The 26,372-nt window shown below is 41.9% G+C and overlaps 1 protein-coding gene and 2 non-coding genes across 4 annotated transcripts in view; all 3 read left to right on the forward strand.

Moving 5' to 3' along the window:
• Positions 1 to 6,471: 6,471 nt before the first annotated feature.
• Positions 6,472 to 26,372, forward strand: part of NUCKS1 (nuclear casein kinase and cyclin dependent kinase substrate 1) — a 38,266-nt gene continuing 18,365 nt past the window's right edge. For both annotated transcript variants that reach the window (XM_010362475.2, XM_010362476.2), the window contains exon 1: positions 6,472 to 6,790. In XM_010362475.2, the coding sequence (XP_010360777.1) occupies positions 6,774 to 6,790 (17 nt within the window). In that variant the 5' untranslated portion in view covers positions 6,472 to 6,773. The remainder of the gene's footprint in view (positions 6,791 to 26,372) is intronic.
• LOC115899424 lies at positions 25,650 to 25,742 on the forward strand. Its single transcript, XR_004059132.1, has one exon. It is a non-coding gene; the product is annotated as a small nucleolar RNA SNORA72 (small nucleolar RNA).
• On the forward strand, positions 26,002 to 26,089 carry LOC115899425. Its single transcript, XR_004059133.1, has one exon. It is a non-coding gene; the product is annotated as a small nucleolar RNA SNORA72 (small nucleolar RNA).

The raw sequence follows: 26,372 nt of genomic DNA on the forward strand, positions 1-26,372 counted from the left end.
GTCAGGCTGGTCTCGAACTCCTGATCGCAAGTAATCTGCTTGCCTCAGCCTCCCAAAGTGCTGGGATTACAGGCGTGAGCCATTGTGCCTGGTCCGTGGAGGTATTTTAAGTAGAGTAATATTAGATTTGGCCTTGAGAAATCTCTCTGGTGGTAGCTTAAATGCTAGTACAGTTTAGCCTTTATTGTGGAAGCTGTATGGACTTATTGAAAAATTAAGTATGAGAATGATATGAGTACTGTGGTTTAGGAAGGTAGTATTGCCTGTTATATCTACTACAGATTACAGAAAAAGGAGAGAAGAAAGACTGTTCTAGTAGTTTAAGCATGAATGGTGACAGTGTAGATGGCAAGTGAAAAATGAATTTGAGAAATGCAATGAAGAAGGAATCAAGAAGTTTCTACATTGATGACTAACAGTGAGGCATAAGACGGAGTCAGTAGTACCAAGATTTGAACACAGATAGCTAAGAGGAAGGTGATAACGTACAGCAAAGAAAACAGTCTACAAAATGAAAAGGCAGCCTACAGAATGGGAGAAAATTTGCAAACCATGTTTTCAGTAAGGCATTAATATGCAAAATATATAAGGAACACATACAACTCAATAGCACAAACCCCCCCCCCACACACACACACAAAACCAAATAACCCGATTTAAAAATGGACAAAGGACCTAAATAGACATTTTTCCAAAGAAGACATACAAACACCCAACAAACACCCAGCAGGTGTATGAAAAGGTGCTCAACATCACAGTCATTAGGGAAATGCAAATCAAAACCACAATGAGCTGGGCACCGTGGCTCACGCCTGTAATCCCAGCACTTTGGGAAGCCAAGGTGGGTGAATCACCTGAGGTCAGGAGTTTGAGACCAGCCTGGTCAACGTAATGAAACCCATCTCTACTAAAAATACAAAAATTAGTCAGGTGTGGTGGTGTGCACCTGTAATCTCAGCTACTCGGGAGGCTGAGGCAGGAGAATTGCTTGAACCTGGGAGATGGAGGTTGCAGTGAGCTGAGATTGCACCATTGCACTCCAGCCTGAGGGACAAGAGCGAAACTCCACCTCAAAAAACAAACAAACAGGCCGGGCGCGGTGGCTCAAGCCTGTAATCCCAGCACTTTGGGAGGCCGAGGCGGGCGGATCACGAGGTCAGGAGATCAAGACCATCCTGGCTAACACGGTGAAACCCCGTCTCTACTAAAAATACGAAAAATTAGCCGGGCGAGGTGGCGGGCGCCTGTAGTCCCAGCTACTAGGAGGCTGAGGCAGGAGAATGGCATGAACCCGGGAGGCGGAGCTTGTAGTGAGCCGAGATCGCGCCACTGCACTCCAGCCTGGGCGACACAGCGAGACTCCGTCTCAAAAAAAAAAAAAAAAACAAAAACAAAAAGAAAAAACCACAATGAGATACCACCTCACGCCTAGTAGGATGGCTATTCTCAAAAAGTCAAATGTAACAAGTGTAGGTGAGGAGGTGGAAAAAAGGGAACCCTTATCCATTGTTAGTGGGAATATAAATTGGTACAGCCATTGTGGAGAACAGTATAGAGATTCCTCAAAAAATTTAAAAGTAGAACTACCGTATGATCCAGCAGTCCCACTTCTGGATATATATCCAAAGAAAATGAAATACCTCAAAGAGGTATCTGCATGCCCATGTTCATCACAGCATTATTTGCAATAGCCATGATATGGAATCAGATTGTCAGTGGATGAATGTATAAAGAAAATGTGATACGTGTGTTTATATACATACACATACACACGACAGAATATTATTCAGCCTTAAAGGAAATTCTGCTATTTGCAACAACATGGATGAACCTGGAAGACATTACACTAAGTGAAATAAACCAGGCATAGAAAGACAAATACTGCATGATCTCATTTATCCAGTGTGTGGAATATCAGAAAAGTGGATCTCATAGAAAAAGAGAGTAGAGGATGGCTACCAGGGGTCAGAGGGTGGGGAGAATGGGGAGATGATGGTCAAAGGGCACAAACAAACTTGCAGTTATAAGTTGAACAAGTTTTGGAGACCTAATGTACAGCATGGTGACTACAGTTAATATTTTATATACTTGAAATTTGCTAGGAGAGTAGATCTTAAGTATTCTCACTACACCAAAAAAAAAGATAACTGAGGCCATGGACATGTTAATTAGCTTGATGGTGGTAATCATTTCATAATGTATCAAAACATCACAATGTACAACTTAAATATATACAATTTTTATTTGTCAATTATACCTCAATAAAACTGACAGGGGAAAATGATACAGAGGACAGGAATGGAATCAGGAAAATAACGTGTGTGGGAAAGATGATTTTTTTTGAGATAAATAAGTTGAGCTTGTGGACATCCAAGTGGAAATACCTGTTAGGCAGTTAGGGATACCGAGCTGGCACCCATACAGGGTAGAAAGGCTGGCACTAGTTGGTGAAATCATGCCTATATGGTCATGGTTGGAGCAGATTAATTCTCCTAGGAATAGTTAGGAGGTAAAGAATGTCATTGTCTCTCTGTATGAAACAGAAAGTACATTGCAGTGCTGCGAGCTGATGGTCGTCACTGCTCATTACTGCACCTTTTCTTCATCTCATCTGGAAGCTGTGAGCAGTTTTTTTTGTTGTTGTTGTTTTGTTTTTTTTTTTTTTTTTTTGAGATGGAGTCTTGCTCTGACACCCAGCCTGGAGTACAGTAGCACCATCTCGGCTCACTGCAACCTCCACCTCCTGGGTTCAAGTCATTCTCCTGCCTCAGCCTCCCCAGTAGCTGGGATTACAGGTGTGCACCACCACACCCAGCTAATTTTTATATTTTTAGTAGAGACGGGATTTCACCATGTTAGCCAGGCTGGTCTTGAACTCCTGACCTCGTGATCCGCCTACCTTGGTCTCCCAAAGTGCTGGGATTGCAGGCATGAACCACTGCGCCTGAGTGTTTTCATAGTTTCTCCTAGTTTTTACATGTATTATCCCTTCGGGGTTATCAGATAGTGCTTCTAAAACCTGACCTATCCTATGATCAGCGTCCTTCTTCAGTTTCCAGCAAAGTGGTGATGGTTAAGACAGGGTACACAGGGCAGATCACTAGGGTACAGGTTAGAGGGAAATGACCTTGGAGACTGCATTCCACATTCTTTTGGCACTACTGGCCATAGTTCTGTACTTGTCCACTAAAAAGTAAACTCGAAATTCAAGTCTTATTTCCTCCCTGAGAGACGATGTTGATTGAAATACTAAGTGAATACATGAACAAATGGAAGGAAGATGTTAGCTGAAGCTGCAGTGAAGAGAAAGGTAGGATATGAGCCTGACCTTGGAAGGGGTAGAGTCTTCATTCAGTGGCCATTTGTATATTGGCCTTGCACTACACTGTCAGGCCAACACCCTGAAGACCTATTCCGAACGTTCCACCTGCCTGCAAGTGTTGACTATGGTCATTTCTGTCCACTACCTAATAAATGAGTAACAAGAATTATTCTGCCCCATCTCACAATACCAAATAATGGTGTTTACTAAAATAATAACAATTTGGCCTAATAAAAGAGCCTCCAACAAAGCCACTTGGTGATCACTCTGTCACCCAAGTTTCTGCCCTGGCATTCTGACAATAGTAGGAATGATAATACACTTAGTCAAAACATATATGGAGCCGGGCACGGTGGCTCACGCCTGTAATCCCAGCACTTTGGGAGGCTGAGGTGGGGGGATCACTTGAGGTCAGGAGTTCAAGACCAGCCTGACAAACATAGTGAAACTCCATCTCTACTAAAAATACAAAAAGCCAGGTGTGGTGGCACATGCCTGTAATCCCAACTACTCTGGAGGCTAAGGCAGGAGAATTGCTTGAACCCAGGGGGTGGAGGCTGCAGTGAGCCAAGATCGTGCCACTCAGACTGGGTGAGAGAGCTAGACTCTGTCTAAAAAAAAAACCAAAAACCATATATGGACACTCATTAGGATGGCTATAATAATGTTGACAAGGACATGGGGAAATTGGAACACTTGTGCATTGCTGGTAGGTGTGTAAAATGATACAGCTGATAGGGAATCCATATGGCAGTTCTTTAAAATTAAACAGAATCACCGTATGATCTAGCAATTTCCTTTCTGGGTATATATCCAGAAAGGAAAGCAGGTACTCAAACATACCTGTACCCCCACTTGCCCAGCAGCATCATTCACGATAGCCACAAGGTGGAAGCACCCCAAGTGTCCATTGATGCATGAATGGATAACCAAAATGTGGTATATACATACAATGGAATATTATTTGACCTTTAAGAGAAAGGAAATTTTGACGCTTGCTACAACATGGATAAACCTGGATGCCGTTATGCTAAGTGAAATACGCCAATCACAATAGGACCAATACTGTATGATTACACTAACATGAGATTCTGAGAGCAGTCAGGTTCATACATACAGAAAGTAAAATGGTGGCTGCCAGGGGTCGTGGGGAAGGGGGAAAGTGGGGAGTTAGTGTTTAATGGGTACAGAGTTTCAGTCTGGGAAAATGAGAAAGTTCTGGTGTTGAATCGTGGTGATGGTTGCATAACAATGTGAATGTACTTAATGCCACTTAACTGTACACTTAGAGACAGTTAAAATGGCACATTTAAGTTATGTATTATGCATTTTTTTTTACAATTTAAAAAAAAATGTGGGGGACGGGTGCGGTGGCTCACGCCTGTAAATCCCAGCACTTTGGGAGGCTGAGGCGGGCAGATCACTCGAGGTCAAGAGTTCGAGACCAGCCTGGCCAACATGGTGAAATCCCGTCTTCACAAAAAAATACAAAAATTAGCTGGGCATCGTGGCACACACCTGTAATTGCAGCTAATTGGGAGGCTGCGGCAGGAGAATCGCTTGAACCCGGGAGGTGGAAGTTTCAGTGTGCAGAGATTGTGCCACTGCAATCCAGCCTGGGCAGCACAGTGAATGACACTCCATCTCAAAAAAAAAAAAAAAATTAAAATATGGGGGACAGAGGGTGGAATGACATGGAAGAGACAAAAGATATTAACTTGTTTAATACTTCACTAGTGGACTGTGCTATTCTCTTCTTTTTGAGAAGCCAGATTTTACAAAGGGAGACTTTCAGGAGGCAGATGTGGTGTGTTTTTTTGTTGTTTGGAAAGTGTATCTTCAGATGGTTATTAACTGACTACTCATTGGAAACTTCTGCCAGATGCGCCCAGATCAGTCCGTTTGAATCATCACGTCTTCCAGGCCCCGCCCTGCTCTCTGATAGGCTCCAACTTCACCGTGGGGTCCTGTTAGTCAAGATGCTCTGAGAGCGCATGGTTACAAAACAAAAATGGTAGGTTTGACTGTGGCAGGGATTGACGTCTATTTTCGATGGCAGACTCAGTCTTAGCCATTCACATAGGAATCCTGAGCTCTGCCTTTGAGAGTGTTAGGCATCCAACAAATGCTCACGGATTTAAGTGAAATGATGTGCGTTACTTTCAGTTATATGACTTCGAAGAGTCTTTGTTTTGTTTTGCTTTTCAAAGTACAAGGGTAAATCAATAGAACTGAAAGGGTCTTGGGCCAGCTCCACCCATCTCTACCCAGGGATGGAATCATCTTTTAAAACTTGAAATTAACAGTTACATAGCACTTACTGTGAGCCAGACACTATCCTAAAGGCTTTTGATAGATATGTCAACTCATTTAATACTAATAAGCCTATGCGGTTAGGTACCCTTGTTTCCCATTTTACAGATGAGGAAACTGAGGCACAGAGAAGGAAAGTTATACCACTATTAAGTAATGGACCTGAGATTCCAACTGAAATACCTTGTAGCCCCTGAGCTCATGCTTTTAGTTATTGTACACCTGACTCTTTTCTTAAAATAGTAATGTACCAGACTGGGACTTTAATGACCCTGAAGTGGATCTCAAGGTCCAGAATGGAAAATGGAAATTGGGGGTGAAGATATTCCTTGATTATGATCCTGCCTCTTTACTCCAGGTCCTGAGGGATTAGGTCCTTTGATTAGGTCCTTGAGGGCTAATGCTGAAGCCAGGGTAAGGGGCTTGCAGGTTTAAGGTCAAATTTTTTGAACCTAAGGAATTTCCCTCCAATTCTGTAGCAGCCCCTTAGTGACGAATCTGCTACCTATCCCACAGGTTTTGCTATTAGAGGATTTTCTAGGTTATCAAGGCAGATGAGATGAAACACCATTAAACTAACACTGAGCAACGCTGAACTCTATACAAATCTTTTTTTCTAGTCTTTCTAAGATACGACCCCAGACGAATCTGCAACTCTGGAGTGGAAGCCAGGGGGCGGGCTAAGCAGCGACCATTTTTGTTTTGCGGCCGTGCGCTCTCAGAGCATCTTGACTAACAGGACCCCACGGTGAAGGTGGAGCCTGTCAGAGAGCAGGGCGGGGCCTGGAAGACGTGATGATTCAAACGGACTAATGATCTGGGCGCATCTGGCAGAAGTCTCCAATGAGCAGGCGTGTTGGGGAGGAGCGCACAAACCCTAGTGGGTTTGGTTGCACGGCGGCTTTGGCGCATTTTCGGCTGGTTTGATTCATCCATTTTGAAGAGACGGGGAGCGGGGGGCTCGTCTGTTCCAGGAGCCCTGAACCAAAGAGCAGCGGAGTTTGAGGAGCCAGCAGCTCGTGGTTCGGCAGCAGCGGTTCCATCGGCTGAAGTTTGGGGGGGGTGGGGCGCCGAGCGCGCGGGGTGGGGGGGGTCCTGGTCTTTGGCTTCTCGACTCGGTCCTGTTTCGACAGCGAACATGTCGCGGCCTGTCAGGTCAGTGCGGAGTCTGAGGCCTGGAGCGGGTTGGAGGGGGCTGGGGGCGAGTGGTGAAAAGAGTGGGGGACAGAAGACTAGAGTCGGTCATCCCGGGTGCCACGCGCGGCCTCCTCCTTTTCGGGGCCCGCGCGCACCCTTGCGCGTGGGGGGCTCTGCTGGCGCGCGGGGGTGGCGGCTGCGCGCCCGTGCGCGCGCCCCTCCCCGCCCCGCGCCGCTGCAGGGCTCCGGTCTGCTCAGCTGCCTCCCCCACCCACCGCACTGGAGCGGGCGGGGTGTCCCTGAACCGCCAGCGGCCGGAGGGGGAGGGGTGTGAAGTCAGCGCCCCCAAGAGGCCCCACCTCCTCGGGGCCGTCCCCTTGGAGCCAGCGCTGGGAGGCGGGCGGACTGGAGCTCCACTCCCCACTTTCAGCGAGGATGGGCGGAGGCATCCGTATTGCCCCTTCCCCCCGCGACTGGCTCGGGGGTGGGGGCCCTGAGCCCTTTTTCTCTAGCGGACGGGGGTGTTCCAGGCAAAGGGGGAGGGGCAGCACACCCAACCGGCCCCGCGTCTGTCCTTCGGGGTCGCTGCAGGCCCCGCCTCCCGGATCGGGCCGAGCGTGGGCGGAACCCGTTTTTTTCCCCCCGGGCAAAAGTGAGAGTTCGGGACTGGATCCTGGAAAATAATGGGCTGCTGCCTCTCTCCCCACCTCGGAGTTTTGAGAGAGTTAACCCCAAAGTTCGCTCTTTCTCTCCGACTAGAAATGTCCTTCCTCAGGGAAATGTCCGTACTCAGGGAGGTGCGGGTTAACAGCACAGCCCAAATCCCGTGTGGTTCTCGTTCACTCTCACCCGCGTACGCGTCTCGGGATATTTTTGTAACCCTCTTGTCCCCGAGTGACTTTAGTAATAAAAAGGCTAGGTTCGGGTAACCATCAGACTTCATTCTCGGAATTTCAACAAGTTTGCTATTCCCCCAGCGGTCGGTGGAATCGTCCTATGCCATCCTCCAGGCTGTTGTATGGAATGTGCCATTTATGGAGGGGTGTGGTTTAGTCCAATCTGTTGAGGCCTTGAAAAGGAGAGCTGTTGCAAATAAATATTTTTAATGTAAGGAATTGGCTTCTTTGCATAGTGTGTTTTCTAAATAAATAGATAAAGGCTTAGTTTTTAAATGTTTTAACAGTTGTTGCTTCCTCTTCATTCCAAGTTGTGTGAGAAACGGAAGTATCTTTAATTAGAGTTCTAAAGAGAGGTTTGGGACCGCGGAAAGGGTTTTGTTCTACACCGTTCTGTCTCCAGACTAAATCATCCTCCAACTGGTGGTGGCATGGGACTGCATACTCCTACACACGGGGTGGGAATGAGGAGAAAGAGCTGCTGTTAGCGCTGTTTCAATCAGCATCTGTGGTAACTCACGATCTGTACTCTGAAAGTTATGCTGGCCTTTTGGTAAGGAGTCTAGATAGCTCTTTCAGAGTTATAGTATGCATAATTTTTTGGCATAAAACTTGACCGATGTATCTCATCAACTCACGTAGAATATTTTCTTTAGGATCAGGTAAAATATACAATAAAATAAAGATTTATTTTACCTGGATTGAATCTTTGTCTTCTGGAAGTAATTACTGTGTGGTCAAATTAGGTTATTTTTCTCTACCTTTTAAACTTTAGTTCACTAAGTTTTGATGACTTTATTTTATTGTGGTGACATTCTTATCTCATCTGCCTGAATTTGTTTTCCCAGATTTAGGTATTGGAACATGAACAGAACATTTTTACTGGAAAACTTGGATTTTTTATGTTACCATGTGGGGATACATATATTAAGCACATTGTATCAGTTTTTTGGAGGCATTGGGACTTCACAACTTTTTTCTTACTCAGTATGTTGTTCAAACCAATTTTGACCTTGTTTATTGCCCCTAATTGAAAAGTGAAGTTAATATGTGTGGGCTTTTTTTTTTTTTTTTTTGCCGTTTTCAAATTATTAATTTCAGAGCACGTTGGTTACCGAGTATATTTTAGTCATAAATTCTCTTTGTAATTATTTTTTAAAAGAAGTCTTTATTCATGACCAATAATAAAGCAGAAATAATTAAACTTGAGTTTGGTGGTTTGTTAAATTTTGCAATAAAAAAGTCCTGATTTAGGGAAATGCTGTTGTTTCGAAGTATAATTGAAGAATCTGTATTAGTGCATTTAACATTAACAAAAAAAGTGATAGACTTGACCTGATTTCAGAATCATCAGCTTTGTTTTAAAAACAAAAAAGCAAAAGTTGGAAAATATTGTCACTGTGTAGTCTTTTGGGGTATTTCTGCCCTTAGGACTGTGTATAATTTTGGAGCTTTTCTGGTTCTCCTTTTACAATATCCATTTTTATTTTCATTTTTATTTTAATATGAACCTAAACATTTTAAGAGCATTTGGAAATGTACCAGTGGCACCTTAACATCAGTTTCCAAATGAAGGGTGGTATGGTGGACCTATTGGCTACTGCATGGCTTAGCACAGACCTCTGTCTAGCACGTTATGTTTAACTTTGTTCATACAAGATTGCTGTCTTTACCCTTTGCAGTGGCTGACTTCTAAATGAGAGCTCAAATATTTTAGACCTTGGATTCAAATTAATACCTTAAAATTCGTCTTGGAGCTAGGAAGAGGTTTAGGCAAAGTCACTTTATTAAATCTAGTTTAATGGGGACCTGGATAAGTGAGGTGCCTTGCATCACGAACTAGCAGGTGCAAATGTTGGGCCGAGAACCTAGATTTCCCAACTCTCAGTTCTGCTGGTCCCCACCTGCATGATCACTGTACCTTCTGCCCGATCAATATTAATGTTATTAGTGCTGATTAAAGAACATAGTATATAACATTTTTAACTTTAAAGTACTTTCATGAGTCAGCTTTGTGAGGAAGGAAGGAAAATGCCGTTACTTGTAAGGGGTAAGAAAGAAAGCTCAGATTTACTGACTTGCCCAAACTAGAAACCAGATATCTTGAAATTCAGCTTTGTTACATTCTCCAGAGATCCTCCTCCCTTATTGAAAGTGATCCAGGTTGCTCAAATCAATCTTTTTGCTTCTCCTTGTAATCTAAGTGTGCTTGATACCTTGTCTTTTAACACTTGAGATTGTAAGGAACCTTACCATTGAAAATTTAGATATGAAAACATAAGCTCTTACAAGTTGTTATAAAATTTATTTTATTGTTTGTCATGTTTACAAGTAATGTTGAGAATTAACTGCTTTGCCAGGATTCCAGTTCACTTCCTATTCAGAGAGAATTGTTTGGGCCATGCCTGGATTCTAAAAATTAATATTCTGTCCCCCAAAACAGTTAGTTTCAAGAAGTCCTCAGCTAAAGAGAAAAACTAGAAACTTGAAAATTCAAGATAATTCAAAATGTGTTATCAAATGTGCACACAAAGACACAAGTTTAATATGGTTGTAGATGAGACTGGCTCATTCTCTTCTGTAGTTTGTGTGTGTGTGTGTGAAGTGTGAGTTTATTAACCTTGGATCTATACTTTTTAAAATTACATGTCACTTTTCCTCTAAAAAGACGTAATTCCTTCAAAGACACGCCATCAAAGATACCTTACATAATTTACAACACCTAAATAATGGGGGAGTTATTTATTTATTTGAGATGAGATTTCCCTCTTGTTGCCCAAGCTGGACTGTAATGGTGCGATCTCGGCTCCCTGCAGCCTCCGTCTCCCAGGTTCAAGTGATTCTCCTGCCTCAGCCTACAGAGGAGCTGGGATTACAGGCACCCACTACCACACTCAGCTAATTTTTGTTATTTTTAGGAGAGATGGGGTTTCACCATGTTGGCCAGGCTGGTTTCGAACTCCTGACCTCAAGTGATCCACCCACCTCAGCCTGCCAAAGTTCTGGGATTATAGGTGTGAGCTACAGCACCGGCCCAGCCGGGAAGTTAATTTTATAAGAAAAGTATTCACTTTTGCTGAACATACATGTAATTAATTATCTGAAAATTACAGTGTTTAAAATGTTTTCAGAGTAACTTAACAAACATTGAGAAAAAGTGCAGAGTCAGGAACTGTGCTAGAGGTTTTCACTTTGTTTTATCCTTACTACAACCCTGTAACAAGTATTTTTCTTTATCACCATGTAACATGACAAAACAAGCTTAAAGAATATGTTACAGTTATAGCGCTATAATAGCAGAGCTAAGGTTTGAGCCCAGATCCGAATACAAAACTAGCATTTTTTTCCATGGTACTAATCTTTCTTGCCTAGTATTCAGTGTGAAGATGGTTAAGTTTTTTTATTTAGTATCTCCTCAATGGTGAATACATTCTATATACATTGATTTTTAGCTCTCTGTATAAAACATTTTAGGAAAAACAGCCAAAATGTTTAACATGAGCATTTTTGCTCAACTCAATATTTAAAATAATTTTCAGAGATACTTTTTTTTTTCTTTTTGAGACAGGGTCTCACTGTCGCCCAGGCAGTAGTGCTGTGGTGTGATCACAGGCTCACTGCATCCTCCCACCTCAGACTTTCCGGTAGCTGGGACTATAGGTGTGGCCCACTATGCCTGGCTAGTTTTTTGTGGACAGGGTTTCACCATGTTGCCCAGGCTGAGAGAGAGAATTAAAAGTACTAAATTAAAAAAATAAATAAGCTAGAAAGAACTCAAGTCCTGGCCGGGCGCGGTGGCTCAAGCCTGTAATCCCAGCACTTTGGGAGGCCGAGACGGGCGGATCACGAGGTCAGGAGATCGAGACCATCCTGGCTAACACCGTGAAACCCCGTCTCTACTAAAAAATACAAAAAACTAGCCGGGCGAGGTGGCGGACGCCTGTAGTCCCAGCTACTGGAGAGGCTGAGGCAGGAGAATGGCGTGAACCCGGGAGGCGGAGCTTGCAGTGAGCTGAGATCTGGCCACTGCACTCCAGCCTGGGCGGTAGAGCGAGACTCCGTCTCAAATAAAAAAGAACTTAAGTCCAGTTCCTTCAGTTTACTAGTGATGACTTTGAACCCAAGGAGTTAGTGTAGAGATAATAGGCCAGATTTAGATGGCATAAATCTCCTTTTTACTCTTTGTATTTACAGTATTTGATCTTTTTTTTTTTTTTTTTTGGAGACGGAGTCTCTGTCGCCGGGGCTGGAGTGCAGTGGCCGGATCTCAGCTCACTGCAAGCTCCGCCTCCCGGGTTCCCGCCATTCTCCTGCCTCAGCCTCCTGAGTAGCTGGGACTACAGGCGCCCGCCACCTCGCCCGGCTAGATTTTTGTATTTTTTTAGTAGAGACGGGGTTTCACCATGTTAGCCAGGATGGTCTCGATCTCCTGACCTCGTGATCCGCCCGTCTCGGCCTCCCAAAGTGCTGGGATTACAGGCTTGAGCCACCGCGCCCGGCCCTACAGTATTTGATTTTACAGAGAATGTATTAGAAGTCCACATTCCTAGTTTGAAACCATTGGGGCCACATGTGGTTTTAAATTATTGAAAAATTTGGAATTCCAAAAAGGTAATAGGATGCATGTACTGTATAGTAATGTACCATCACTAGTTTAGAATATTACTCCTATAAACAATCACATTAATATCTGTAGTGAGGGCCGGGCGCGGTGGCTCACGCCTGTAATTCCAGAACTTTGGGAGGCCGAGGCGGGCGGATCACCTGAGGAGTTTGAGACCAGCCTGACCAACATGGAGAAACCCTGTCTCTACTAAAAATACAAAATGAGTCGGGCGTGGTGGCGGGCGCCTGTAATCCCAGCTACTTGGGAGGCTGAGGCAGGAAAATCGCTTGAACCTGGGAGGGGGAGGTTGCAGTGAGCCGAGATCGCACCATTGCACTGGAGCCTGGGCCACAAGAACTCCATCTCAAAAAAACTAGTGAATTTGGGAATTTTCACACAGATATGAAAGGCCTCACATTTAGGTCGTCATGTTTTGCCACCATGTAAGTTATGAAAATACTTAATTTTCAGAACTTTTTGGATTTTGAAGTTGTGGGTTGGTGATTGAGGACATTTAACAGCATGAGCTGAAAAAAAATCACTTCCTCACTTAATAGAATTGTCAATTACTGAGCAACTCTTAGGTGCCAAATAATTCCACCAGATACTTTATACATATTTCAAAATCATGGCACAACTCTTCAAGGCATATGTTATCCTTATTTCATATGTTAGGCCTGAGGCTAGGATAAATAAAGTAACTGACACAGTTCACCTAACTATTAAGAGATGAAGCAGGAATTTGAATCCTGTGAACAACTCAAAGCCAGTTCGTGATCATTTCAGTGTGACATTGTCACAGGGTACACTTTGTCACGGTGTTAGCACATTGTGTCTTCTTTGGAGCAAGTTACAGTTCATAATAGAACTTTTGTGGAGAGGCCTAATTTTCTAGGGAGGAAGAGGAGAAAATGTGAAGAGATTAACGGGAGATATACCTGACAGGAGGAAAAACCAGTGGAATGTTTAGTGTGAGCCTTTGCCGAGAAAATGTTAGGTAGCATTGTTTGAAGTTTATACATTTCAAAAGATGAGGGCATTTCCCCTTGACTAGGTGATTCCAAAGCCACCTAAAGGACAAAAAGGAAATGAGGGACTCATTTTACATAAAAATATGGATGCAAAAATGCTAAACAGATTATTAGCTGACTGAAACCAATGAGTACAGTAACTCACTGTCATCAGTAGGCTCTTGGAAACTTCTAACTTTAAGCAAAACAATATACAGTAGGCAGGTTCTTGAATAATGTTTTGTTACAAGGTTGATGAGAAAGAACGGTCTTGTGCAACATTTCGCTTAAGGCCCCAGTTTCCAAGAGCCTGTCAGTGACATTAAGTGAGAACTTAACTGTATTAAAAACATATGTGACCAAGTAGGGTTTGTCCCAAGAACAAAACAATCTGTTTCTGTGAGTCCACATATTGAAAGACTAAAGGAAAAACCATTGCATTTGAAAAAGGTGTAATGCCTATTGTAAAACTTAATGCAAATGGAGATGTTGAACTCCATTGGAGTAGTAGTATTTTGCAGTTATAAAGCATTTTACAATTTTCAAAGCTTTTTCTCACTGGTTTCTTCTAGCCCAAAAAACACCATTAGTTAAATAAAGCTAATTTTGAATAAAGGTTTTTGCTTTGGGGGGTTTTTTGGCCTATTTTCCCCAAAAAATGTAATAGTCACCATACTGTGTCACTCTGGGATACTGCGCCTGTTATAATCTACGTGAATGTTGTCCCTCTAGAGTTGTATGATTTACAATCTGCATAGCCAAATGGGTTACTTTGGAAACTTTGAACTTAAAAAGTATTGAGCATGCTGAAAAGTGTTTAATTTGCATTTTTAAAACAATTCTTAGCTGTAAAAGGAAAGTGACTGTATTACTCTAAATTTAGAAGTAGCTATTTGAATTGTTGAGACTGGAGACTGCACCTAGGAGACTCGCGTGTTGTGGACAATAGGAGGAAACCTTGATTTATTTGTTTATTTTTTATTTTATTTTATTTTATTTTTTGAGACGGAGTCTTGCTCTGTAGCCCAGGCTGGAGTGCAGTGGTACGATCTCAGCGCACTGCAAGCTCCGCCTCCCGGGTTCACGCCATTCTCCAGCCTCAGCCTCCTGAGTAGCTGGAACTACAGGTGCCCACCACCACGCCCAGCTAATTTTTTTGTATTTTTAGTAGAGACGGGGTTTCACCGTGTTAGCCAGGATGGTCTCGATCTCCTGACCTCATGATCTGCCCACCTCAGCCTCCCAAAGTGCTGGAATTACAGGCTGAGCCACCACGCCCGGCCCCCAAGAGGAAACCTTTTATTTTTTAGCACAAGACCACTTTGGTCAAACTGGGCATCCCTTTGTTTTGTTGGGAAAAAATTATTGCTGTCTAGATTCTAGGAAGTGAAACTAATCGTTATACAGTTATACTGCCATGTTGTAAAATAACTAAATGGTCTTAATTATAGGTCTTTGAAACACTTTAGATGAAGAGGTCACAGGCTGCTTAAGAGCGTTTCAACTAGGTATTGCAGTTTTCAGGTGCTTCTTAGGTATTATCTATTATTTGAATTGTGTATCTGTTCAGTTCTGTGCTAAGCAAGGCGATCTTCAGGGAGATTTCCTTTCCAGCTACCTTTGATTGGAGTGTTCTAGGTCACAACAAAACAACTTAGGAAATGAACTACTGAAGAAACTAAATATTAGGTCTACTGAAAGAGTAAAAGTCGGTCCTGCTATCGCTTACGCTGGGATAACATACAGCTGCTTGTCTTCCAAGGACTTGCTGCAGGTCTAGAGATTCATAACAACCCCTCTTCCTTGAGTGACTACTGCTTTCTTACAGAGAAACTTGGTTCTGTGAAATCAGAGACTATCAGAAACTTTACTGTTTGGAATTATATCAGTAAAAATGAAACATCACACTTTGTCAGGAAGATCTAAGTCATTTTGACACAGAGAACTAGCTTTGATTTACAACTTCAGAGCTTTGGATAACATTCTGCATCTACCCTAACTTCTTTCCCAGGAAATAGGACCCTAGTTCCACTCTGCAGTCCAGACCTGATATTGATCCCTTTAACACAGTTCTGTGCTTATAGTCTATCAAGATACTGCTTCATTTATCTTAGTTCTACTACACTTCTCCAAAATTCTGTAACTTTTTCTGTTATGTGAGATGCTCCACACTTCTCTGATGTGCTTGTCCTTCATTGTATTCAGTCAGTAAACCTAACTTTGTCAGGCTACAGGTTTGTCCCTAGCATTTGAGTTAGACAGTTTGGAAGAGACCACCAAGGTTTCCAAGATGATGGGACTCTACTCAGTAATTGCACATCTGAGACCCCTTCAGTCTCACACATTGGAGGTTTCTCTGTCTCCAGTTGCATAGGTTTTACACTAAACTTCCATTAGGAAAAATCTAACCTAGCTGACTTTATTTATCAAATACTTTATCTTACGCTCATTGAAATTTGTGTGTGACTTTTTTTTTTTTTTTTGAGACGAGTCTCGCTCTGTCACCCAGGCTGAAGTGCAGTGGCGCGATCTTGGCTTACTGCAGGCTCACTTCCCAGGTTCACGCCATTCTCCTGCCTCAGCCTGCCGAGTAGCTGGGACTACAGGTGCCCGCCACCATGCCCGGCTAATTTTTTGTATTTTTAGTAGAGACAGGGTTTCACCGTGTTAGCCAGGATGGTCTCGATCTCCTGACCTCAAGTGATCCGCCCGCCTCGGCCTCCGAAGGCAGGATTACAGGCGTGAGCCACCGCGCCCAGCAGTGTGTGACTTTAAAAGAAAACATTTTCCTATACGGTGAAACTGAACATGGTAAGTTGTGAAATAAAGTAACTGGAGTCTTGGGAATAAGGAGTGCCTTATAAGAGTTAATACGTATTCATAGGGCTAACCCATTAACAAGTTGGTAAAATATATATATATACTTAGTAGGAAATTGTGATCTAGTAAATGTGTCTGGCCTAGTCATTCAGAACACCTTTACCCAACTCTGTTTTCTGCAGAAATTAGAAACATCCGATTTGAAAACATTAGGAACTCTTTTCTATAATACTATTGGGGATTTTGTTTTTATTTTTGCTTTCTCATATCTTGTGGCTTTGTTGTGAATTTTATATTTGTTTTATTTATTTTTTTGAGACGGGGTCTCAGTCTGTCTCTCTGACTGGAGTGCGGTGGCCTGATCTCATTGCAACATCAGCTTCCTGGGCTCAAGCGATCCTCCCACCTCAGTCTCCCAAGTAGGTGGGACTACAGGCGCGTGTCATCACGACTGGCTGATTTTTTGTTTGTTTGTTTGTTTGTTTTTAGAAAAGACAGGGTATTGCCGTGTGGTTCAGGCTGGTCTCCAACTCCTGGTACTTGAGCAGTCCTGCCGTGTCCGCCTCCCAGAGTGCTGCGATTACAGGTGTGAGCTACCACAACCGGAGGGAATTTGATATTTTAAATTGTGAATAGGATGGGCCAGGTGTGGTGGTTTACGCCTATAATCCCAGCACTTTGGGAGGCCGAGGTGGGTTGATTGCTTGAGTCCTGGAGTTTGAGGACAGCCTGGCCAACATGGTGAAACCCTGTCTCTACTAAACATAAAAAAAAAAAAAATTAGCCGTCTGTGGTGGTGCACAACTGTAATGCCAGCTACTTGGGAGGCAGAGGTTGCAATGAGCCATCATCATGCCACTGCACTGCATCCAGCCTGGACAACAGAGGGAGACACTCTCTCAAAAAAAAAAAAAAAAAACCTAAAGTAAATAATAGGATGATGTAAAATACAGTCAAAACAATGTATTTTAGGCCAAAAGGAACTTGAAGGTCAAGATAAGTGAAGCTATTGTAAGAAATTACCTGGAGGTGGCCAGTGCAGTGGCTCACACCTATAATCCCAACACTTTGGGAGGCCAAGGAGGGCAGATCGCTTGAGTCAAGGAATTCGAGACCAACCTGAGCGATAGGGAGACCTCATCTCTCCAAAAAAAATAAACAAAATCAGCCAGACATGGCGTGGCACAACTGTAGTCCCAGCTACTTAAGATGCTGAGGCAGGAGGATTGCTTGAGCTCACGAGTTTGAGACTAACCTGGGCAATATGCGGAAACTCCATCTCTACAAAAAAATTAGCCAGTGTTTGTAGTCCCAGCTACTGGAGTAGGGGGTGAGGTGGGAAGATCGCTTGAGCCCAGGAGGTCCAGGCTGCTGTTAGCTGTCATTGCAGAGTGAGACCTTGTCTCAAAAAAAAAAAAAAAAAAAGTTTGAGTTGTGTTCAGGCATTCTGCCCTCAAATGTTTTTACATGCTGAGAAAATCTTGCATGTGAGATTTCTTAATCATCTTTGAGGTGGGAAGAGTGGAAAGAGGTAAATGTTCCAAATTTTAAAGGGAAGGCAGCAATACTTGGTGTGCAGCAACTTTAATTGCATCAGTTATTTGGAAGAGTTAGATTTGCAAAGACTTAGGAAAGGAAGGGTTGAGAAGCTGCATCAACAGTGGCATGTGTGGATTATAGGTTTGGAAGGACTTGGGTTGGAAAATTGCTTTTACCACTTAATGGCTTGCAGTAAAGTTACTTGGCCTTTTGAGCATTAGTTTCCTCAGTTAATTAGCTCCTCTTGTGACATTAGGGTGAGAATTAAATGAGAATTTAAGCAAAGTAACTAGTATATTTCAAATATCTGAAGTAACTGCTGTTATAATTATTACTAAAAGTCACCATGGATTCACACACAAAAAGAATATTTTATAGATCAGTAGTCTTCATAATGTTTGCTTTTGGAGGTATCTTAAACATTTGATTCAAATTTTATGTAGCTGTTTATTTGAGACAGGTTCTCCCTCTGTCACCCAGGCCAGAGTGCAGTGTGGTGATCTCAGCTCACACTGCAACCTCCAGCCTCCCGGGCTCAAGCTATTCTGCCACCTCAGCCCCTGGAATGGCTGGGACTTCACAGGTGCATGCCACCACACCCAGCTAATTTATTTTTATTTATTTTTGTAGAGATGAAGTTTCTTCATGATACCTAGGCTGATCTCTGATCTCGAATTTATGGGCTGAAGCAATCCACCCACCTCGGCCTCCCACAGTGCTGGGATTACAGGTGTGGGCTGGAGACCACCACACCTGGCTCAAATTTTAGTATATGTGCTACCGAAGTGAGCACGCCTGGCTCAAATTTTAAGTATAATTTTGGGCCAGGCGTAGTGGTTCCTGCCTGTAATCTCAGCATGGTGGGAGGATTGCATAAGCCCAGGAGTTGGAGACCAGCCTGGGCAACCTGTCTCTACAAAAAAAAAAATTAGCTGGGCATGGTAGTGTCCACCTATAGTCCTAGGTACTCTGGAGGCTACAGTGAGCCACAACAGTCCAGCCTGGGTGACAGTAAAAGCCTGTCTTTTAAAAATAAATAGGCTGAGCGTGGTGGCTCATGCTTGTAATCCTAGCACTTTGGGAGGCCAAGGCGGGCGGATCACTTCAGGTCAGGAGTTTGAAACCAGCCTGGCCAACATGAGGGAACCCTGTCTCTACTGAAAATACAAAAAAGTTAGCCGGGCATGATGGCAGGCGCCAGTAATGTCAGCTACTGGGGAGGCTGAGGCAGGAGAATTGCTTGAACCTGGGAGGCGGAGGTTGCAGTGAGCCGAGATCACTCCATCTCAAAAAATAAAAAAAAATAGATAAATACAATTTTGGAAGTAAAGTTTAGCAGTTTTCTTTAATGTGGAACTTTCAAAGTTTTTCACATTAAAATTCATTTTGAATGTTTATTGGGGAGGTAATATTGATAATATCCAATTGATAATTACCAGTAAATTCTTAGAAAACCTATTTTGGCAGAACACAGGTTGGGCAATTCTGTAATGAGGTAATTTTTCAAATATGATACTAGAAGACAAATGTATACTTTTAAAATACTTTTGATTAGCTGTGTTCGATTTTATGATTCCTGGGAAGATTTTGTTCGAACAAAAAGTGTTTACTGCTCAAAAGTTTAACTGTCACTGATTTAAATGAACTAATTTCCTTTTTAAAAAAATTATTAGAGCAAAAGAATTCTGTGAAAATGTCGTGGTTTTATTTCAACAAGGATTTTGACAGCTTCACATAAGGTCCTTGCAAGATGGAGAAATATAGGCAGAATGATAGTTCAGTGTGAGGGGCTTTGCCTGAGCAGCCTTACCCAGAGAGGGCTGGCAAATAAATAGATTGTTACCCTGGAAGACTGTTTCCACTGATGCCTGAAAGGGTTCTATTCTTGGCATAGCTTATAATTAATGATATTGATGAGGACACTGATGGTGTGCTGATTAAATTTGCAGTTGATAAGAAGTTGAGGAAGATAAATAATATGCTGAAATAGCAGGATCAGGATATCAAATGGTCTTAGATTATGGAAAAGGAAGTTTTAGTCATTGGAATTACAATATGTAGTCCACTGAATGATGGAACAGTCCAAAAGGGAACTGAAATCTTGGATTGCATTTAAGTATAGAGTAGAATAGGAGGAGGAGGGTCGTAATCCTGATCTGCTCCCCATTCCCCATCTTTTTATAACCATATTATGTTTCATCCTGGGCGCTGCTTTAATATTTACTAAATCCAAGGTGGTATGGAGGAAAGCAGCTAGAGCATGAAGAGAGTACTTGAAATATGAGGAAGTGTTAAAAAGGAACCCTAGTATTTAGCTTCAAAGAAAAAATGGGAATAGTCATATAAATTTAAGGAATGCTCTGAAGAAGTGGGGTTAGATTTAGACCATGCTAATCCCAGGAGGTGGAACTAGATAGAACCAGTGAGTGGACACTAGAGGCAGATTCATCTCATTGTAAAGAACTATTTAATTATTGGAATTTTCTTTCTTTTTTTTGAGATAAGAGTTTTGCTCTGTCGCCCAGGCTGGAGTGCAGTGGTGCAATCTCTGCTCACTGCAACCTCTGTCCCCTGGGTTCAAGCTATTCTCCTGCCTCAGTCTCCCAAGTACTTGGGATTACAGGTGCCCACAAGCACGCCTGGCTAATTTTTTAACTTTTTTTTTTAGTAGAGATGGGGTTTCCTCATGTTGGCCAGGCTGGTCTTGAACTCCCGACCTCAGGTGATCCACACACCTCGACCTCCCAAAGTGCTGGGATTACAGGGGTGAGCCACTACGCCCGGCAATTATTGGAATTTTCTTAGCATAGCCTGCCTTGGAGATCATGAGAGGTTCTCAGTCATTCCCTTCTAGGGATATTTGTTAACAGGATATAAGCTACAGGTTGAATTAGATTGTCCAGGAGCTCTACTACATATAATACTCTCGGCACCACCATGTCTCCCACCCCATTACCATCAAGCTTTGATAGGCTTTATGAATGCTTTACACTTAAAAAATGATTTAAAAATTTTTAGTCTAAATGGTAACCTGAACTTTGCCATGAAGTCAGAAATAGAAATAGAGAAGGCTGGATGTGGTGGCTCATGCTTGTAATCCTAGCACTTTGAGAGGCCAAGGAGGGAGGATCACTTGAGGCCAGGAGTTCAAGACCACCAGCCTGGGAAACAGCAAAACTTGGTCTCTACAAAAAAAATTTTTTAATTAACTGGCCGTTGTGACACACACCTGTAATCTCAACTCCCCAGGAGGCTGATTTGGGAGAATTGCTTGAATCCAGGAGTTTGAGGCTGTCGTGAGCTATGATCACACCACTGTACTTCATGCACTCCAGCCTGGATGACAGAGCAGACCCTGTCTCCAAAAAAAAAAAAAAAAAAAAAAAGGATATTTTGGTATTACATTTTAGTGAAATGAACAGGAAAACAAAGACAATCTTTCTGAATGATACTAGAACCGATACTTTTAAAACTTACATTTTTCAACAAAATGATTCATCATCATATCCAAATAAGAGTTAGTTATGTGTCCAAAATTACAGTGGTATTCTGGGTGGAATGAGTTAATACTTATAAGTAATAATGGCTATTATTGATATTTATATACCTTGCATAAATGTTCTGAAATGTTCTCAACACTCTTGTTATTCCTATAACAGGTATTGTTATTCCTGTTTTACAGATGAGGAGACTGAAGTTCAGTGAGGGGAAGTAACTTGCTTGAGGATATACAACTAGTAAGAGTCAGGACGTAAATTCAACCATCTGTGTTTTTAACCTCTGTGCTATATTGAAATTTTATGCTATCCTCCAGTTCTAGTTATTGATACTCATTTTACATTGAAGAGTTAGTTTAGCTTGACATTTAACTTAATACATTTAACTTAATACAATCATGTGTCATATAGCACCAGGGATACATTCTGAGAACTGCATTTTTAGGCGATTTGCATGTATTTCCACAAAACCAAATTGTATAGTCTCCTGCACACCTAGGCTGTATGGTATAGCCTACTGCTCCTAGACTATAAACGTGTATAGCATGTTACTGTACTGAATACTGTAGGCAATTGTAACACAGTGGTAGGTATTTATATATCTAAACATAGAAAAAGTACAGTAAAAATATGGAATAATAATCTTATGAGACTGTTGTCATGTATGCAGTTCACCATAATGTCATGCAGCACATGATTGTATTGAAGAAATTAGAATGTTTCTTTGTTTTCACCTAGAAATAGAACCTCTCATGCCCTGGGACTTATGAAATTCTTAAGTGCTGGATTTCTGTCCTATCCTCTCATTAGGAAAAAATTCATCAAAAATACATTTCAACCCTAGACAAAGCAAGCCTCTAAATGGTGGAAATAATATGTTATTTATATTACTTTGAATAAGCATTTTTAGAAGACAGGACATTGTTTGGGAAATGAAACTTTTTATTGTTGTTGTTTTTTGTTTTTGAGATGGAGTCTCACTCTGTCACCCAGGCTGGAGTGCAGTGGCACATTCTTGGCACACTGTAACCTCCACCTCCCAGGTTCAAGCGATTCTCGTGCCTCAGCTTCCCAAGTAGCTGGGATTACAGGCGACCACTACCACACCTGGCTAATTTTTTGTATTTTTAGTAGAGATGGGGTTTCTCCATGTTAGTCAGGCTGGTCTTGAACTCCTGACCTCAGGTGATCCACCCGCCTCGGCCTCCCAAAGTGCTGGGATTACAGGCGTGAGCCACCGAGCCCGGCCTGAACCAAATTATTATGAGTCATTATGAGTCATCATGAATGGCCCTTGTTATCACAGATCTTTTATTTATTTAAGTTATTTTATCTTTTCCCTCTTTAGCATTTATGGATGACTATATTTGTCCTTAATAAGGCAGAATTGCTTCTATATTCATAATTTGCTTTACACTGATTTTATGGTTTTTGTGATAAAGGGCATTGTATGAGATAATTCTGGCTGTTTTCAGATCATTGAAAGTTAAAATATTTTGTGTTTCAATAGAAGGGGGATAGTCTTTCAATTTAATTTTGAAATTTAATTTTTTATATAATGCCAATATAGTCTACATGGCATTTCTGTAGTTCTGTTTGTTGAAAAGTAGGATAGAAAAAAATGTACTAAATAAGAAGTATCCTTTTTAATGTCTTAGGTTTAAAGTAACGAGTTACAGGCCAGGCCTCACAGCTGTAATCCCAGCATTTTGGGAGATTAAGGCGAGATGATTGCTTGAGGCCAGGAGTTTGAGACCAGCCTGGGAAACATAGAAAGGCCCCGTCTCTACAAAAAAAATTGTTTTTAAATTAGCCAGGCATGGTGGCTGTGTGCCTTTCTGTAGTTCCAGAAGCTGAGGTGGGGAGGATCACTTGAGCTCAGGAGTTGGAGGCTACAGTGAGCTATGATTGTGCCACTGCACTCCAGCCTGGGTGACAGAACAAGACCCTGTCTCGATGGATGGATGGATGGATGGATGGATGGATGGATGGATGGATGGATGGAAGATAGGTAGGTAGGTCTGTCTAGATAGATAGATAGATAGATAGATAGATAGATAGATAGATAGATAGATAGAGAGGAGATTAAGTTTTCTGTTGTGAAGGGCAGTTAATTTTTAATGACAGATACTATGAAAAACAGTATTGTGATCATAATGCAATATGATCATTTGCAATGACCATTTTCTGTATTATATTTTAATATAATGCCAGCCGTTATATTTATTAATTTAATATTTATTATTTAATTTATTATTTAAACTGATTTAATTGTATAGAATATCTTTTAAATTTGTCAAGCAACTTAGGTTATCAGTTCCAACAGAGGAAGAACTAAGTAAGGCCCAGAGGAATTACATGATGTTCTTGACATTCTAGAACCAGAACCCAGGATTCCTAGTACAAAGATTCTGTACCTTTCTTGAGTGTTTCTAGTGATAGAGTAAGGAAGTAGCCATTGTTAGCTAACAGTTAAAAGCTCTTTATGTCGAACCTACACTTAATGTGGATTGCTGAAGCTCAACTGTACCTCTACTACTCCTTTCACATCAAAGCCCTAAAGTAGCTAACATGTTTTCCCATTTTACAAGTTAAATATTCTCAGTTTATTCATTTGTTCTTCATATATCATTTACCATTCTGATTGTCCATTCTTATATAGTTTCATAGGATATATCCATTGCTACGTCATACCCGGAAACTGGGTAATAATGTTAGTTGCCACCCCACAAGCACGGGATAAGCTAGAATTATACCTACAAGTTCAGAACCTGTATTTTAATTATTAGAGGACAAGATGTAAGAGTTCCTCTTCTAGGCCGGGCGCGGTGGCTCAAGCCTGTAATCCCAGCACTTTGGGAGGCCGAGATGGGTGGATCACGAGGTCAGGAGATCGAGACCATCCTGGCTAACACGGTGAAACCCCGTCTCTACTAAAAAAATACAAAAAACTAGCCGGGCGAGGTGGCGGGTGCCTGTAGTCCCATGCTACTCCGGAGGCTGAGGCAGGAGAATGGCATGAACCTGGGAGGTGGAGCTTGCACTGAGCCGAGATTGCGCCACTGCACTCCAACCTGGGCGACAGAGCAAGACTCCTTCTCAAAAAAAAAAAAAAAAAAAGTTCCTCTTCTAGATACCTTCCTTCCCCTGGTTCCATGACCCTCCTTTTTTTTTAATCCTAAATAATACAGAAAATGGTCGTGTTTGCATTATCATCATGCTATTTTTCATGGCATTTGTCATTAAAAATCAGTTTTGCCAGAACATGGCAGGCATTTCCATATTAGCCCAAAAATATTAGATTTTTTCATAGTCATATTTTTAAGAATGAAAATATATTTTTATTGTAATAAAATATGCTTAGCAGAAAATTTACCATCTTAACTTTTTTTTTTTTTTTTTTGAGACAGAGTCTCGCTCTGTTGCCAGACTGGAGTGCAGTGGCGTGATCCCTGCTCACTGCAACCTCTGCCTCCTGGGTTCAAGCAATTCTCCTGCGTCAGGCTCCTGAGTAGATGGCACTACAGGCACGCACCACCACACCCAGCTAATTTTTGTATTTTTAGTAGAGACGGATTTTCACCATGTTGGCCAGGATGGTCTCGATCTTTTGACCTTGTGGTCCACCTACCTTGGCCTCCCAAAGTGCTGGGATTACAGGCACGAGCCACCGCGCCTGGCCCATCTTAACCGTTTTTAAGTGTATAGTTCAGTACTGTTAAGTATGTGACGTTGTAAAAAACTCTTATGCAAAACTGAAACTAAACCCACTAAACAATAGCTCCTCATCCCCACTCTTCTAGCCTCTGGCAACCACCACTCTACTTTGTGTCTCTGTGAATTCATCTACTCTAGGTCCCTCATGTATATGGAATTAATGGTCATATTTAAAGTTAGCTTCCCTAATAATATGGTATCTTTGGTAATATAAACTCAGCTTCTTACAATGAAATATATAGTTGGAGTATATTTAATGGTTGTGATAAACTAAAGAAAAACAGAAGGTGGAACTCCGTAAGAGCCTTGTTTTTTTCCCTTTCTAATGCTGAGTACATAACTATATCTTCCTCTACATATAAGCCCAAGCCTTTTTTTCCAGAATTCACCTCCACCCATATCATCTCCACATACTATACTAGAAGGTGGACCAGTGTTTGCATTCTGACCATCCTGTCTTTGAATTTAAACGATGTCTTAATCTATACAACCAAGAATATCCCTCTGTTCAGGTTTAAGTATAGGTGGTAGCATATATTTCTCTTAATTTTTTAAGTTCACTTGATCGATTTAGGCCTACAGTAAAAGTGCATTTTTTAATCTAAGGCTCTTTTGCCAGGTAGGCTGTTTGGGTACTAACATGGAAGCATATATATGTCTCTCTAGAGAAGGAGTATTAAACTTTTAGACTTAGAATGCAAAGTACAAAAATAGAAATGAAGCTTTGTTTGAGATGTTAAAGGTACCTTACTTGCTAGGGAGTACTTAAAATCATTTAGAGTCAAATAGATTGTGCAAATATTCTCACTGTTTTGATTTTATAATAGTCAGGACAGGCTAACCATTCGCTTTATTAAGACCATGCAGCCGGGCGCGGTGGCTCAAGCCTGTAATCCCAGCACTTTGGGAGGCCGAGACGGGTGGATCACGAGGTCAGGAGATCGAGACCATCCTGGCTAACACGGTGAAACCCCGTCTCTACTAAAAAATACCAAAAACTAGCCGGGCGAGGTGGCGGGCGCCTGTAGTCCCAGCTACTCGGGAGGCTGAGGCAGGAGAATGGCGTGAACCCGGGAGACGGAGCTTGCAGTGAGCTGAGATCCGGCCACTGCACTCCAGCCTGGGTGACAGAGCGAGACTCCGTCTCAAAAAAAAAAAAAAAAAAGACCATGCATATATCCCCAGAACTAGTTCTTTCCCTAGGTCTAGTTTTATAAATGCTGCTGATAAACCAGGTCTGTAAAATTGGAAAAGGAGAAAAAAGTTTAGAAACAAAAGAATAAAGTCAAATACATAGATATACATAAATTTGTGAGGCTTTCATAGTTTTTTAAATAAAGCATCTTTTGATTGGACCAATTAATTTGTTGCCTTCCCCTTCTGTATAAGGCTTAACATTACCATAATTTTTGTGCATTATAATGTAACTGTACTATACCTAAAAATTGCCTTTGCCTTGAAAAGCTTAGTAATAACCTAATAACCTTGTTTATCAAGTATACATATATGTGTGTG

The sequence above is a fragment of the Rhinopithecus roxellana genome, chromosome 8 (assembly GCF_007565055.1).
Source record: "Rhinopithecus roxellana isolate Shanxi Qingling chromosome 8, ASM756505v1, whole genome shotgun sequence".
Classification (NCBI taxonomy): Eukaryota; Metazoa; Chordata; class Mammalia; order Primates; family Cercopithecidae; genus Rhinopithecus; species Rhinopithecus roxellana.